Genomic DNA, 15,105 nt, shown 5'->3' with positions numbered 1-15,105 from the left:
CTCGCAGTCTGGTCTCCCATCCCATGCATTCTACTGGATCCCTCCTGTTAGGGGGCGTGAGTGGGGGTGGCATCACCGGGAGGCAAGCTTCCTGGTTCTGGGAGGAGGAGGAGCAGCAGCGAAAGGGTTAAGCCGTCCCAGCACGTCTCAGGGGAGGCAGGCTCTGGTTATCGGCTCCAGGAGCCAGAGGAACTCGCAAGCCGCTTAACGTTGTGCGCTTGTCCTGTGGGGAACATTCAACAGGAGCTCCCTGTGTGGCTTTTCCCTCCCCAGAGTTATTAAAATCCAGGATCCCAGGAGTCGGAGGGGCAGAAATGCTCCTCCTTCCTCGCAGTCGCTTCTTGTCCCTCTGGAAGAACATCACTGCGAAACTTTTCCTGGGCGCAGCCAAGTGGAAGAAGAGCCCGCTAGCTCTAACCCGCTGGGATTGATCTGAAAACTGGGACCGAACGTGGAGGTAAGTCACCTCTCTCACTGCCTCTTATGGCTGTTATAGCTCTAAATCGTATCTCCCCCCCCCCCCTCTCCGCCCCAAAGGTTCCTGGCCCCATGAACCACAGCCACCGCGATTCCCGGCCCCGTTTCTTACCCCCAGTGCCTCCTGTGATTCCTGGAGTGCGCTCCACTGGGTTTGGTCAATACTCTGCAGACTCCTTTTCCTTCTGCAGTCCTGATCTCCACCCCACCCCCTCGCCACCCCACCCCCCCCACACACCTCAACTGCTAATGCTGTAGGTGGTATACTTTTAAGCGACATCTGCTTCACTTTTCGCCTGACCCTATGCATGTTTCCTCGGAGACATGTCCCACTAGGACTTCAGTAGGACTTTACTCCCTGGAAAAATCCTGCCAAAGTTTGCAGCCTTCGTCCGAGATGATGCATGCAGCCACTTCTTTTACTATGTACAGCACCATGTACATTGATGGTGCTATATAAATAAATAAATAAATAAATAAATAAATAATAATAATAATAATAATAATAATAATAATAATAATAATAATTCTGGGGTGAGGCAGGAAGAAGTGGTGACGATTCTATAAGTAAGAATTACCGTGGTGCAAAGATTGAAATGAGGCTCCTGGGTCCTGGTTGTGTTTTTTTTTTCTTCGTTTGTTTTGTTAAACTACCTCTGGGCAGCCACACAGATATCATTTTGGAAAGTTGAAAGCTCTCAGTCATTTGAATATATCCCTTGTTGGAACTCTTTAGATCTACTGTTACTTCGGCATTGCAGTACTGAATGTGGAGGGCTGGGCAGTAGCATAAGCACTTGTACTCTGAAGTATGGTTTAAAGTTTTGTTTAAATGTTTAATGAAATCTATATATATGTTAAATGTTTAATGGGAAAAACAACAACCCTGGACAAGGTGGAGAAAAGTTGCGATGGGGTATCAGACTTTGGGTTCAGCCCTGGAGGAAAGAGTTCCTGCTGCAATCAGACTCTTGTGATGTCTGTGTGTCTGCACAGAGTGAGAGTTTGTCCAGAAACAGGTCCAAGGTTGGGGTGTGTATGTGTCCAGGTAGTTGGCTCTCTTGGCACCTGAGGCCATTGAGGACTCCATGTCCCAGCATGTACTGCTTCCCTAGCTTGCACCTGGTTCAGGTATGGAAGCAGCAGGTTGCAGCATGTTGGCTGAGCTCAGGACAGGACGAAGCGCGCACGGAGACAGTGGAGCAGGGAGGTGTGGGGGAGAAGGGAATTGGGACTGGCAAGCAGATCAAAGCCCCAGTCCCTGCTGGCACCGAGTCCATGCTGTGCTGTGCTGGTGCTGCGGGTGGGTGGGGGAGAGTCGCTGGTGCTGCTGGCATTGTCCCCTGGCACCTGTTCTGTGGCATGGGGAAGATTATAGCCCGACTGGGGCACGGGGAGGGGTTTCTGCTGCCCCTGCCCCCTTGTGCTGAGAGTGATGGCGTCAGGAGGCCAGATCAAAAACCCAACCCTGCGTCCAGAATGGCAGCTTGGTGCCCTCTTCAGAATGAAGGGGGCCGTCCCAAACAGAAAGTGCCTCCCCTGCTCTATGTGTCTATGTCAGACCCCGGCAGGGGGTGCTATGTGCAAAGGAGTGTGTGTGGGGGGGGGGGTCTGGTTGGGCAGGCAGAGTTCAGTAAGGTAGTGTTTAGTGTGGGGGAAGAGGAACACTCATCTTGGGACTCCCATTCTCTGCACCCCAGCTTCAAAGGGCCGCTAGCCTGCAGGAAAGGGTGGGGAGGGGTAGAGACAGGGTGGGGGTGAAGCGTAGCAGAAGGTGGCAGAGGGAGACCAAGCCTTTGAAGTGCCCATCAGCCGCTGCCGCCACTCAGGTTACAGCTGCTTGGCTGGGTGCCCGGGGAGATGGACGAGCTTTGATCTCTGTTACTCCTCCAACACAGCGCCCTCTAGCCTTTCCCCATCAGCCAGTTCTCTGTAGCAAAGTACCCAACCAGAAGGGTGTATAGGCTCTACCCCCCCCCCATGCCACAAATCCCTCCAGAAGTGCCCAGCTCCTCATACCTTTCTTTTCCCGCAGGTGCCTCGAGGATTCTCTCCACCATTATGGGGCCCTGGTCCACCCTGGTCCTACTGGGGCTTCTCTTCTGTTGCTGCCTGGGCCACAGCAGCAGCCTTGCTGGTGCGCCCCGTGTCTACCTGACCTACAAAGGTAAGGGAGGCTTAGAGAAAGACAGTCAGGTGAGTCCCTGGAAAAGGGCCAGTGGTGGCCAGGTGGGCTGTACCTTCCCCGATGGACACTGCCTCTCCCATTTTTGTGTATGTTCAGGGAATGGGGGAAAGCTGTGAGTTAGTATTGGGGCAATGGCGCTCAGCATCACAGGTAACTCTTTGGATGATGGATGCCTGTTTTGTTTTTATTTCAAAATCCACACGAGTGTAATACTTTTATTGGGCCAACGAAAAGATCACCAAAATGTGTGCAACCTTTTGAGATCTCCAGGTTGTTTCTTTAAATAACATCTTTCTTGATGAAGAGCTCTGGAGAGCTCGAAGGCTTGCACATTTTGGGTTGCCTAATAAAGATACTGCATGAATATGAATTTTGAGGATTTTACTGATGGCCAACACAGCTGCTTTTCCTTTTTCTTTGTAATTTTTATACCTATCACCACTATTGAAAAGGTAAATACAAGACAACCTCATAACTAGGGCTGTCACTCAATGGAAGAAATTTCATGTGGCTAGCTGTATGAGTTTTCATGAATTGAGTTAAGTGATGATATGTCCATCTGTTTGCATATGAATAAAGCAATTGTTCTTAAGCAAGAGAGCCCTTTTTTCTGTGGCTTGGACCTACCTTCCACTCACGGAAACTGACCCTGTCTGATTTCCTCCTCACACTACAGCTCATCCCCTGGTCTCTATGTAGCATTTTCAGAAATCTGGAGGGAGGAGGCCTTGGAGGAGGAGGAGGCCGCCGCCATCTGGTTCTGTCAGCCCAGTTGCCTACCCCCAAATCTGGATCCAACATTCTGTGTTTTTTAGATTGTGAATGCAGGCACCTATCTCAGAAGAGGCATTCCTTTCTATGTGAGAGGGGGGGCAGGTATCATGAAAGCCTCTTCTACAAAACCCTGCAGATTTATACGTACTTACATTACAAGTCATTAATAATTTTAAAAAAAGATTTACTGGTGAATTATTTATAGGCATTTTTATCAGTCAAGATTTCTAATTGGTCAATCAGATTGATTGACTTAACATTTCCGCCTGACTAATAATGTAATATTTATTATTGTGTGGAAAGAGTGTCAGAGGGGAGAGAGAGAGATTATTCACACATCGTATTAGTGCTTGATTGCAGTTATCTCCAGAGTGGAATTTATGTGTTGGTCAAGCAGTGGGCATGTGAAAAATAGGGACAAATTCACTGTTGCTTGTGGCAATGTTTTTCACAGGGCAGGCACGGGCTTTGAGTACTTTGAGTATGTGTAGACAATAGTTTGCACAAAGGTTTCATGGGAAAATGCCAGTCAGTGGCTAGGACTGGAGGGGTTCCAAAACAGCTACAAAGATTACTGGGTGATGTTGGACCAGTTACACTCTCATGTAGCCTGACCTAGAGTTGTATCCAATGTTAGTATCCAAAGTTTGTCTAACTTAAGTCACATTTATTTCAAAGGGACTAATCTTCTAAGTAGGGCTAATCTTGCATATCACCCCTGCTTTGCAGGCTGACCATGTGGATGGAATGGGATAACCCCCATGTATACTACCCCAAGCCCCTTGGAGGAAGGGTGAAATCTAAATTTTATTTATATCTATCTGTAAGTGGAGAAGGGAATGTGGGTGTCTTTTCTGTGCACATGTGAGGCACGTAAACGATGATCCCCATTTGTCTTTGCTATGCAAGTAGTTCAATACAAGCAAATGAGAATGCACCTCTATATGTGCCCCAGAACCAAAAGACAGGTTGTCTAGGAAATATGTGCAATGAATCTACAGGACAATGTGTAAGAGCCACCAATCAGAAGAATGGTTTTGTTGAGCTCAGACCAGTGGTCTGTTTTTGTTCAGAATTCCGTCCACCAACCAAATGCCTCCAGGAAATTCGTGAGCACAGACTATTGGCAGAATCTATCCCTTGTTGTTAAGCCCTCACATGTGGTAGTCAGAGAGATACTGTTACCAAATACGGAGGTTGTACTGTTGACTGTTGGGGCCAGCAGAGATGTTTCCCATACGGTAATTTATTCTTTTATCTCAAAGTTATTGGTGCTAGCGGTACCCACATCATCCTGTGGCAATGAGTTCTGTAGGCTAGACTTGGTGTAAGAGATAAATTTTCAGCCTTATTTTGGCAGCTGCATATGCATGTGTGTAAATCTCGAGAAGTAATTCCGTTTTGCATGCCAGCAAGCCCAGGAATAATTGCTTATAAGCGTATATAAATTGCCCCAAGCAGTGGTAAATATACATGTGCTCTCCTTCAGATCTCTGAATGGGAAAGGTCCATTATACATGCAAACAAAGGCCATTCAGACATAGGTGTTCAGGCAAATAGGTACAGAGTTTCCCAATAATTGTCACCCAGCACACTTTGAATGTGCAGGGGCAGCATGTACAGGTGGTTCTGGCACTACCTGCAACCAATGTACCCAGGGCCAAGTCAATTTGTGTGGCTTTCTGTCCCCAGCTGAGCCCTTCACAGCCAGTCATGACAATTTGCATGCCAATGGCAGATATATGCATTCAGTGTGACTTTAATCTTAAAAGTTGCACCTGTTCACTGAGAAACTGTGAAAAGGCAGGAAGATTGCCTGGGTGGTGTCCTTGCTACAGAAAGTGCCTTTGTACAGGTGTGCGTGCATGTGTATGTTCCAGCCCCACAGGCACATCATGCCATTGTGTGTGTGGGTCCCTCTGCCTCCCTTTTCTCTTCTCCAGCTTCCCACCCCCACCCCCAATATATCTCCTGTGACCTTGCTGGGTTCCCCCTACACTCTCTGTTCTCGGGGATTCCGGGATCTGGTTACTTACCAGCCACAGGGGGAAAGGATTTCCCAGAAGGGCTTAAAATACCCAGCATGCCATTCAGAGAAGGGGCTGGGACACGCTCGGATGGATTCCCCTTTCCAAAGCACATGGTGGGGAAGGGGAAGAGAGAGAGAGAGAGAATTCTCAGGGCAAAGAGGGGAGATAATTGAATTGCTGTAGTGTGCGTGCCCCTGCACCCGTCATAGACCACCCACCCACTGTTTTCATGGCAGCCACTTTCCCCCTCCTTTTCTTCACCAAAAGCAATTGGGGCTAGCCCTTAAAGTGTGCCTGTGTGTATATGTGCGTGTCAGAGTGAGTGAGAGAGAGAGAGCCTTGGCCAAAGGACAATTCATTCCTTTGGCGGCAGCAGTCTGGCTATAAAAGGCAAAGCCCTGGACATCACTCTGGCTGGTGTGTGCACACATGCACGCACGCACGCACGCACATGTGTGTTTGCTTGGGTCTGTGTACACATTGCAGGGCTGCATGTGAGATGCTTCTAGTGGGGATGTCTGGCCTGGATTGGAACCTCAGGAGTGGGGACAGGGAGGGAGCATTCCTTGGGTCTTCTGTAGAGCATGGCCAGCTTATGTTTCATGCACGCAGGAGGTGTGAGTTAAGCATGGTTGAGCATTCATATTTGGGAGCAGTATGGGAGGAAGCCTATCTTACAGGTGTTCTTTTTGCCCTCATGTCTTTTGCTCACTGCAGTGTTGATTTCTCTAGGGGCTTGGCCGAGGTGTGGTGCGTACCTGCTCTGGGTGCACCACTGTTGCTCTCCCACACGTTTGCCACATAACAAAGTCAGTGTGTCTGTTCAAAGTGGGTTCTGGTTGTGCAGGCTTTTGTTGAAGCGGGGGATGCACTTGTGCTGTTTCACAGTGTCACAATGCATATTTATTGATTCTAGATTGATAGCCCAGCATGGAATAAAACATTTTTTTTGTTATTTGAAATAGAACTCTAGACCTGGTGTCTTGGAATGGCAAAAAGAATGAGCTATGAATCAGGAAGTCTCAGGTCTGAATGCCGCTTCCGCTATTATTATTATTATTATTATTATTATTATTATTATTATTATTATTATTATCATCCTACCTTTTGCCCAATACTGGGCCTCAAGGCAGCCTTACAAAGTTTAAAACATACATTGAAAAGAAAAAAAAAACACATGTTTAAAATACACAACAAAATTAGAAGTCAATAGCATAGATGGAGGGCCAGATTATTCTCCAAAGGCCTGCTGGAACAAACAAGTTTTAGCCTGCCTCCGAAAGCCCATCAAGCTTCCTCGGGAAGAGAGTTCCAAAGCACTGGAGCAGCCACCGAGAAGGCCCTCTCCCATGTTCCCACCAAGCGCGCCTGTGAAGATGGTGGGACTGAAAGAAGGGCTTCTCCAGAAGATCTCAAAGCACGGGCAGGCTCATAAGGGAGAATACGTTCTTTCAAATAACCTAGACCTGAGCCATTGACTCACTAGGGGGCTTAGTCTCTTCGTTACTGCCTCCAGCCTGGCCCCACCACTAGACAAAGTGAGGCAGTTGCCTTAATTGGCAGCTGCTGGGGTGCAGGGAGCAATGGCATAGTGTTGGAGGGCAGAGTTGTGTGGGTCATACAGTATACCCCCACCAAGCTGTCCTGCTGCCCTTTGGGATGCTCCATTCCCAGTGTTGACATAAGATCAACCGGCAGCCCAGTCAGCTTCTGCCTGTAAAATGGGTGAGGTATGGGGAGCACCTTCTTGTCCTTTGCTTCAGGGAAATGTTTGAACATTTGAAGAATGCTGTTCTAAGAGTCTAGCTATCTCCAGGTGTTGTTGAACATCTATTTCAATATAACTCCCATCAGCCCCAACCAGCATGGCCAGTGGTCAAGGAAAATGGAAGCAGTAGTCCAAAAATATCTGGAGGGCCACAGATTCCCCATCTCTGTATGACACAAATGCCCCTATATTTACATTATTCCCCCCTATCTTTTCAGTTCGCTTGGAAAGGTAGGCTAGAATTATGACATCCCCCTTTCACAGATGGCTGAGAGAATTATTTGCCGTAAGGCCCCAAGTGAGGGTGTGGCTGGGTTGAAATTTGAACCCGGGATGCCTCCAGGCACCTTTATAAAGGTGCTGAGAGATCTGTTGGGAAGAATTCTACAGTGCTAGGTTCCAGGGGCCCATCTCTAGTACATGCAGCCAGTACCTGTTAAAGTTCATGGCCTTTGAAGAGGATGTCCATTCCTGTTGTAGGACATGTCCAGTAGTACATGTAGTACATATCTTCTCTATGTGGTATGCATGTGGGATGGATGTGCACTTCAGGGAATCCTTCAGTACACCCTTCAGACAGTCAACCAAGTGCACATCACATGGATATGTTGCATACGTTGTGTCAACCTTAATCATATTTAGTGTAGGCCCGTTGAAATCAATGGGTTTTAAATTAGTCATGATTGACTTAAGTGGGTCTACTTTAAGGATGGATCTAGCCCAGAATGTTCCTTGCCGATCTTAGCCTCCTCCAACTTGTGTGCACAGATGAGGGGAAGTTTTTTCCATTCCCTGTTATTGCTCTGGATATCATTCAAAACAACATCTATCCGTCTTCACAGATGGATGGGGCCAAGCAGATAGGATGGCGAGGGGTTTTCAGGGCCCCGAGTGGGCCATTTGCTTTCAGATTTGTATTCCTTAGCAACCATTTCCTTGTTTACTCAGCAACGGAATTGCCAGGTTTTGTCCAGGGAGATTCCAGATTTTTCCAATGTAAACCGCATGGGCAGGTTGTTTCTCCAAAGAAGACCGTGGTCTTGGGACCTGTAGAGATGCCTCCGAAGACCACTGATGGTACGGCAAGAGCACCCATGGGATTTTTCTTTCCAGAAGAGTAAATCAGGGCAGTTACAGCCTCTTCACCTGACATCCAACAATAAGATTATCGTCCATCATTGATAACTGGGGGCAAGGTGTAATGGGATGCCGCACCGGCACTTTTTGATTATCAGGGATGCTGACCTCATCTGCCACCCCCTCCGACTTCCCTATGAGCTCAGCTGCAATCCTCACAGTAGCTGATGGTGGTGAGGAGATCAAATTTCTCAGCAACAACAAGTTGTTGTGAGTTATCCCTGTTGTAATGCAAAGTGTTTTAGGGGGGCCTGGTCTTGAATGAGCAGTTGAGACCCATTCACTTTACAACAGACCTGCTCCTGAGGGAGATGAAAACTGGTGGAACTGATTTCTTGATATGACTCAACAGAGCTGCCTGAATCCTTGGCCTTTCCTTGGGGCGTGGTTATGGGGACCGTTACGATGAGCGCCTGCACTTCAGAATTTACCCCTACACCACTGGGTGGGAGAGGATGCTTTGTGGATGCTCTGCCTTAAAAGGACTTAATATCTTCTTATAAACAATGACTAAACAATGATGCCCAGTTGTCTAGTGTTGCGTCGGTTGTGCATGCATTCCTGAAAGAGGTTTTAACGCAACTGCTGATATACCGTGTTATATAATGGTCATTGTGTATCAGATCTGGGTAGTATGCATGACAACATCCCACCCCCCTGGGCATCTTGCCACAGGGCTGCCTGCCATTTATTGGGGGGTGGGATAGTCTCCCACCTGCCATGTGTTAACGCTTAGGGAATTCCATCAGGTTTCCTGGGTACTGTCCCCAAGGTTTGGAACAGGGTGGATTGGAGCAGCGGCAAGAGGCCTGCTGGCTAGGAGTGCCTGGGTTCTGCTCTTGGACTTGCTGTGTGTTCTTTTTTAATTGGATCTTAATTCCTCATCCATCCATTCATTTCCCTCCCCCGCCCCCACCTGTCCCTCTCTGAGCTCCCCGGAAATCTGCTCTTCTTCCAGGCTTTAGCTCACTTGTCCAGAGGGATTAGGCCAATTTCTGTTCCTGGTCTCTGAATCCTTGCCCAGACTTGGCTGCAGAGGGTAACAGGGACTGGCTGATGTCCTCTGGCCGTGTCCCCAAGGTCACCGCAGGTGGGAAGCTCACCGCCCCACTCTCTGATCTGCGCCTGTGGAATGTGGCTGGGGGGATTGCTGGGGGATTTAGGCTCTTTGCTGTACCAAGCGCCCAGCCCCCACCCCCACCCACGTCGGCTCCGCCTTCGCCACTTCATGGGACCAAAATACCCCCTGAGCTCAGCTCAGCCCAGCCCAGCCCAGCCATTGCACGGATTAACGTCCTCCAGCTGCTGCCATTTCTGTGTGAAAGGGGAGGGGAAGGAGGTAAGAAGGAAGGAAGATTTGGACTTTGGGGTCTAATCCTCCATTTGGGAAAGGTCAGGCAGGTGGTCAGTGGGTTAGACTGGGCTTGGGTGGCTTCATGGCCTACTTTACAAAGGACAGTCGCCAAATGGAAGGGCTGCCAGGGGACAGAGCTCTCTTTGAAGGCTTCCTCTGTTTCAGGAGTAGGCAACCATTTTGGGCCCGTGGGCCCATGTGGACATTTGAGAAATGGTCCTGGGCACAACCATAAAATGGCTGCCATGGCTGGGCATGGCTAGACAGGAAGGAGAAATGACCTGTCCAGAGGAGAATTTCATGGGGAAGTAATGAGGCAGCAGCTAGATTGCTTTGAAACAATCCCAAATGCCAGAAATAGTTGTAGTAGTAGTAATAGTAAATAATGGAATAAGAATAATAAATATATATTTAAATAAAAATTGGGAGTAGTATGGCATCTTGATGGGCTCCAAGGAAAGTTTCTAAGGGCACATTAGTGCTCATGTGCACCATGTTGCCTACCTCTGCTCTGTTTGAAGGCCTGTCTAGTCCAAGCCCAGTTTAAAGATAAGGAACCCTAAAAGGGGCCTTGAAATTGCTCATCCACCCTTAGCAGCTGGACAGCAGTCACACAGGTCAGACTAGTCACTATGGCAAGATGCGCTGTATTTCTTTTGAAATTATAGTAGTTATTCCTAAATTGGCATCTATATGTGTAAAGTAGTATATGCAAATTCTATGCAAATCTGTGCCCTCTTTGCAGGGTGGGGTGTGATATGTATCCGGTCACCCCAGCAGAAGAGTGTGTCGGCCTTGGAAGCAGGAGCTTGTGGGATTGCTCCTGGACTCTGAGGTTGTCTTTCTCCCCAGAACTGCTGGAGACTCGCACTGCCCGTCCTTTCAGCTTCACCTTCAACACAAGTGATTATCGGATCCTCCTGGTGGACCAAGACCAGGAACGGCTCTATCTTGGAGCACGGGACTTCCTGGTGGCCTTGGACCTTCACAACATCAACAAGGAGCCACTCATTGTAAGTCTGGAGAAGAAAAGCTCCATCTTGTCTAGCCTTCAGCTCTGAGGAAGCCGTGCTTCTGGGTTGGTGGGCAGGCACTGTAGGATAAAACAAAGATGGACATGGGACAGGGTATTGCAGGGCGGTGTAGCAGGGGAGAGGGATGCCCGGGGTTCTTGGGCTCCAGCCTAAACTTCATAAGGGACAAAAGCAAGTGACTGCAGATTTGGAGAAGGCCAAAGAGGGTAGATGAGGGCAGGGCTGGTGTCAAGGGAAGGCGTGGTTAGGCACTACTGAGGGCCCACAATCCAGTAGGGCCCCACTGCCAAGAGCCTCCTGGAGTTGGTCCTCCTCTTCACCTGCTTGTTCACCTGCTTCTCGCTCTGGCCCAGGCAATGGAGGTGAGGAGGAGGAGGAACAGGAGATGCCATTGCCTACTTGCTCTCTGGCTAGGAGGAGAACGAGGAGGAGGAGCAATAGGAGCGTGGCGGCAATGGTGGTGAGAAGGCAGACTCACTGAAGGAAGGGCCCCTCAATAACCTGGGGCTGGAGGGAGTAGCTCTAGCATTTCAAAGCCTCTCTCTTCTCCCTTCCTTCCTCCAGATCCACTGGCCAGCACTACCAAGCCACCAGAATGAGTGTCGCTTGGCAGGAAAAGGGCAGAGGGTGAGTAGTTGCTACTCCCTTATTTTGATCCTGGGAATCGCCTTGTAACCCCCAGGGGGGATTGTTGCTTTGTTTTGGTCTCAAGTCTCCAATTCCCTGTGAACTGGAAAGGGTCAGATGTCACTGTGATTCGGAGCCGACTCTGGATCCATGTGACGCCTGAGTTTTCTTGCATCCCTGTGAAGCAAGGGGTGTGTTGCGTTTTTGTTTTGGTAGCATTTCCCTTGCTGTCCTTTGACCTTGCAGAGCCATGTTTCTGGTAGAACCAATGCATACAAAGGATTCTTCTCTGAGGCCCCTACCTGAAAGAGTTTGGCTCCCCCACCTCTGAGTATTCTTGTGGGGGCAGGAGAAGGCAAGGAGGCTGGACCTCTTTCACCCCAAGGGCTGGATTCCATTTCACAGAATCTCGGGGGGGGGGGGGGGCTCAGGCAAAAGGGGTGGGTGGGGGAAATAACACTATATTTGAGCTTAAATCTCTTACTGCCGGCAGCTAAGGCTTCGGAGAGGCCTGTCAACCTTTTAGAATGGGGAGGAAACTACCAAACAATTACTGGTCAGGAGAAAGGGTACGTGGCCATCTAGGAACCCCAGAGGGCCGGATTGGGCCCACAGTAGGGCCAGCTTTTGCCCCCAGGCCTGAGGTTCTGCTCTTCTGGTCTAGGGTGAGGCAATGGGGGTTGACCTGGCTGGCAATCGGCCGTCTCCAGCTCATGTCCTATTTCCTTCCTTTCCTCTAGGGTGAATGTTTCAACTACATCCGGCTTATGGAGCCGTGGAACCGCACTCACCTCTATGCGTGTGGAACAGGGGCCTACCACCCAGTCTGTGCCCTCATCAACCGTGGCTGGCGCTCTGAAGTAAGCAGAAAAGCCCAGTCGCTTCCCACCGGGAGAACCGCAGCAGTAGTTCCATAGCAGAGCGCAAGGTTCAATCCCCACCATCACCAGGCGGGGCTGGAAAAGATCCCACCCCAAACCCTGGAGTGCTGCTGCCGCCACTCAGTGCAGGCAATATTGCATGAGGCTGGCCCAGGCTCTGGCTCAATATAAGGCAGCTTCCTATGGTTCTAGGGGGGGAGGGTCAGGACGTGAGTGCATGCTTAGAGGTGGAATGGGATCGGGACTCTCTCGTCACCAGCACCACCTGCCTCGGCAGTGTCTGTTGGGGTCTAGTTGACCTGAGTTCAAGGTAGGTTCCCATGCTAATACTCATTTGCTCTCTTCTCCCCTTTCATCCCTGCAAAGGAGTACCTCTTCCGTATGGTGCCTCGTTCGCTGGAGCCGGGAAAGGGGAAGTGCCCTTATGACCCACGGCAGCACAGCATGGCCGTGCTTGTCAGTAAGTGGCTTTGAGCGAGTGAGCGAGAGCACATGTCACTGGATGCAGCTCTGCTGCTGTATTTAATCTCTTGGCTTACTTATAAGTGAACTGCAGGTGGGCCCATCAGCCAAAAGCTGCCACATGGAGTGAGAGTGCAAAAAAGGGGAGAAACGAGTTCTCGAGATGCTGAACTTTTTATTACATTATATTTGGTTGAGAAGCCTGACGCGTTTCGGCCTGTATTTTTCCTAGGCCTTCCTCAGGGTTTTGTAAGAAGTAGTCTGCAGAGTTCTTCTTTACAACAAAATGTCTTTTACTGGTTTATCAGTGGCGACCAGTAAAAGACATTTTGTTGTAAAGAAGAACTCTGCAGACTACTTCTTACAAAACCCTGAGGAAGGCCTAGGAAAAATACAGGCCGAAACGCGTCGGGCTTCTCAACCAAATATAATGTAATAAAAAGTTCAGCATCTCGAGAACTCGTTTCTCCCCTTTTTTGCACCTTGGTTGGATGCTTCTCTCCTCCCGTTTTTGCACATGGAGTCAGAGACCATGTCAGTGTGTATCTGCATCTACTACTGCCTGGTCTTCCGTCTGTCTTGTATTCACCAGGGATGCTGCATTAGCTAAGGGAGTAGTTGATGCTAAAGAGCTGGCGAGTGTTGTGCAAAGAGCCAGGGAGGTTGTTGAAGGAGAAGCAGATATAAGGAGCCATGGCTTAGTTGCAGAGCGCAGGCTTTGGATGAATAGAGTCCCATCAACTTCTGGTATCTCCTGTGAAAAGGATCTTGGGTAGCAGGGCTCCAAGACACCCTTGCCTGACATCATGGAGAACTGGGGCCAGGTAGTATAACCTGATGGGATCTGAGCTGGCAATGGACCGAACAAGAAAGAGATGTAAAGAAGGCAAGCTCCGTGCTAGGCATTCTTAGAAAAGGACTTGAGAATAAAACTGCCAGTATTGTACTGCCTTTATACAAATCTATGGTGTGACCACACTTGGAATATTGTGTACAGTTCTGGACACCACACCTAAAAAAAGATATTGTAGAGCTGAAAAAAGTGCACAAAAGGGCAACTAAAATGATTAAGGGGCTGGAGCATCTCCCCTATGAGGAACGGTTGCAACAGCTGGGATTGTTTAGCTTGGAAAAAAAGGAGGCTAAGGGGAGGCCTGATAGAGGTATAGAAAATTATGCATGGTGTGGAGAAAGTGGATAGGGAGACATTTTTCTCCCATGATACTAGAACCCAAAGGGGTCATCCCACGAAGCTGATTGGTGGGAGATTCAGGACAGATAAAAGGAAGTACTTCTTCACACAAAGCATAGTTAAACTCTTGAATTCACTACCACAAGGTGTAGTGATGGCCACCAATTTGGACAGCTTTAAAACGGGGTTGGATAAATTCCCGGGGGAAAAGGCTGTCAATGGCTACTAGCCCTGATGGCTATGTGCTACCTCCAGTATCTGAGGCAGTAAACCTGTGTACACCAGTTGCTGGGAACATGGGTGGGAGGGTGCTGTTGCATAGTGGCCTGCTTGTGGGTCCTTGATCGACAGCTGGTGGGCCACTGTGAACAAAATGCTGTACTAGATGGAGGCTTGGTCTGATCCAGCAGGGCTCTTCTTATATTTGTATGTTCTAGATGGACCAAAGGTCTAAAGCAAGGGTGGGCAGAAGATAGCTCTCCAGATGTTTTGGACTTCAACTCCCAGCATTCTTGACTGTTAATCATGCAGCCAGGGGCTTCTTCTGTCAGCTGTAGGAGAAACATCTGGAGATCCCCGTTCTGCCCACCCCTGATCTAAGGCAACTCCCTATATTCTATGCTCTCAAAACTCCAGATGTTTCCCCTGCCTCCAGCTCCCCCTTTCCTTGGGGTGGTATTGACTATATGTGCACACATGTCTTGCCCCATGTGTCTCTCTTCTTCCTCCTCTCCCCAGATAACACATTGTATGCTGGAGTGCATGTGGATTTCATGGGCACTGATGCTGCCCTGTTCCGTACCATGGGGCCTCGCCCAGCTGTGCGCACTGAGCAACATGACTCCCGCTGGCTCTATGGTATGCAGCTGAACGTCAGATAACGAAAGCCTGAAGGAGGGCAGAGTGGAAGGATAGCAGGCTGATGTGGGTAATGAGTAGGCCCAAGGCATAGATAACCTCCTAGGACATGAGCACCACATGTTGCGCGGGCAGTGGTGTTGTGGCACCAAGGTAGGCACGGTCAGGCACCTGCCAAGGGTCCACAACCCAGCAAGGCCCCACTGACAATAGCCCTCTGGACTTTCTCCTCCTCTTTACCATTGTTGCTTGTTGACCTGCCTCTTTCTCTGGCCCAAATGATGGTGGTGATGACAAGAAGGAGCAGGAGATGCCCCTGCCTG

At 49.2% G+C, this 15,105-nt stretch overlaps 1 protein-coding gene across 4 annotated transcripts in view; it reads left to right on the top strand.

Moving 5' to 3' along the window:
• Positions 1 to 235: 235 nt before the first annotated feature.
• Positions 236 to 15,105, top strand: part of LOC134394181 (semaphorin-3F-like) — a 32,080-nt gene continuing 17,210 nt past the window's right edge. Inside the window, exons 1-7 of one of the 4 annotated variants that reach the window (XM_063119408.1) lie at positions 236 to 457; positions 2,513 to 2,644; positions 10,581 to 10,741; positions 11,327 to 11,389; positions 12,130 to 12,249; positions 12,637 to 12,730; positions 14,663 to 14,782. In XM_063119408.1, coding sequence (XP_062975478.1) covers positions 2,539 to 2,644; positions 10,581 to 10,741; positions 11,327 to 11,389; positions 12,130 to 12,249; positions 12,637 to 12,730; positions 14,663 to 14,782 — 664 coding nt within the window. In that variant the 5' untranslated portion in view covers positions 236 to 457; positions 2,513 to 2,538. Of the gene's footprint in view, positions 458 to 1,021; positions 1,045 to 2,288; positions 2,645 to 10,580; positions 10,742 to 11,326; positions 11,390 to 12,129; positions 12,250 to 12,636; positions 12,731 to 14,662; positions 14,783 to 15,105 lie in introns of those variants that run through there. The other 3 variants (XM_063119407.1, XM_063119406.1, XM_063119405.1) reach the window with 3 other exon arrangements.

Source organism: Elgaria multicarinata, chromosome 3 (genome assembly GCF_023053635.1).
Source record: "Elgaria multicarinata webbii isolate HBS135686 ecotype San Diego chromosome 3, rElgMul1.1.pri, whole genome shotgun sequence".
NCBI classification, from domain to species: Eukaryota; Metazoa; Chordata; class Lepidosauria; order Squamata; family Anguidae; genus Elgaria; species Elgaria multicarinata.
Note: the sequence above shows the minus strand (reverse complement) of the source record. Positions and strands in the feature narration are given on the sequence as shown.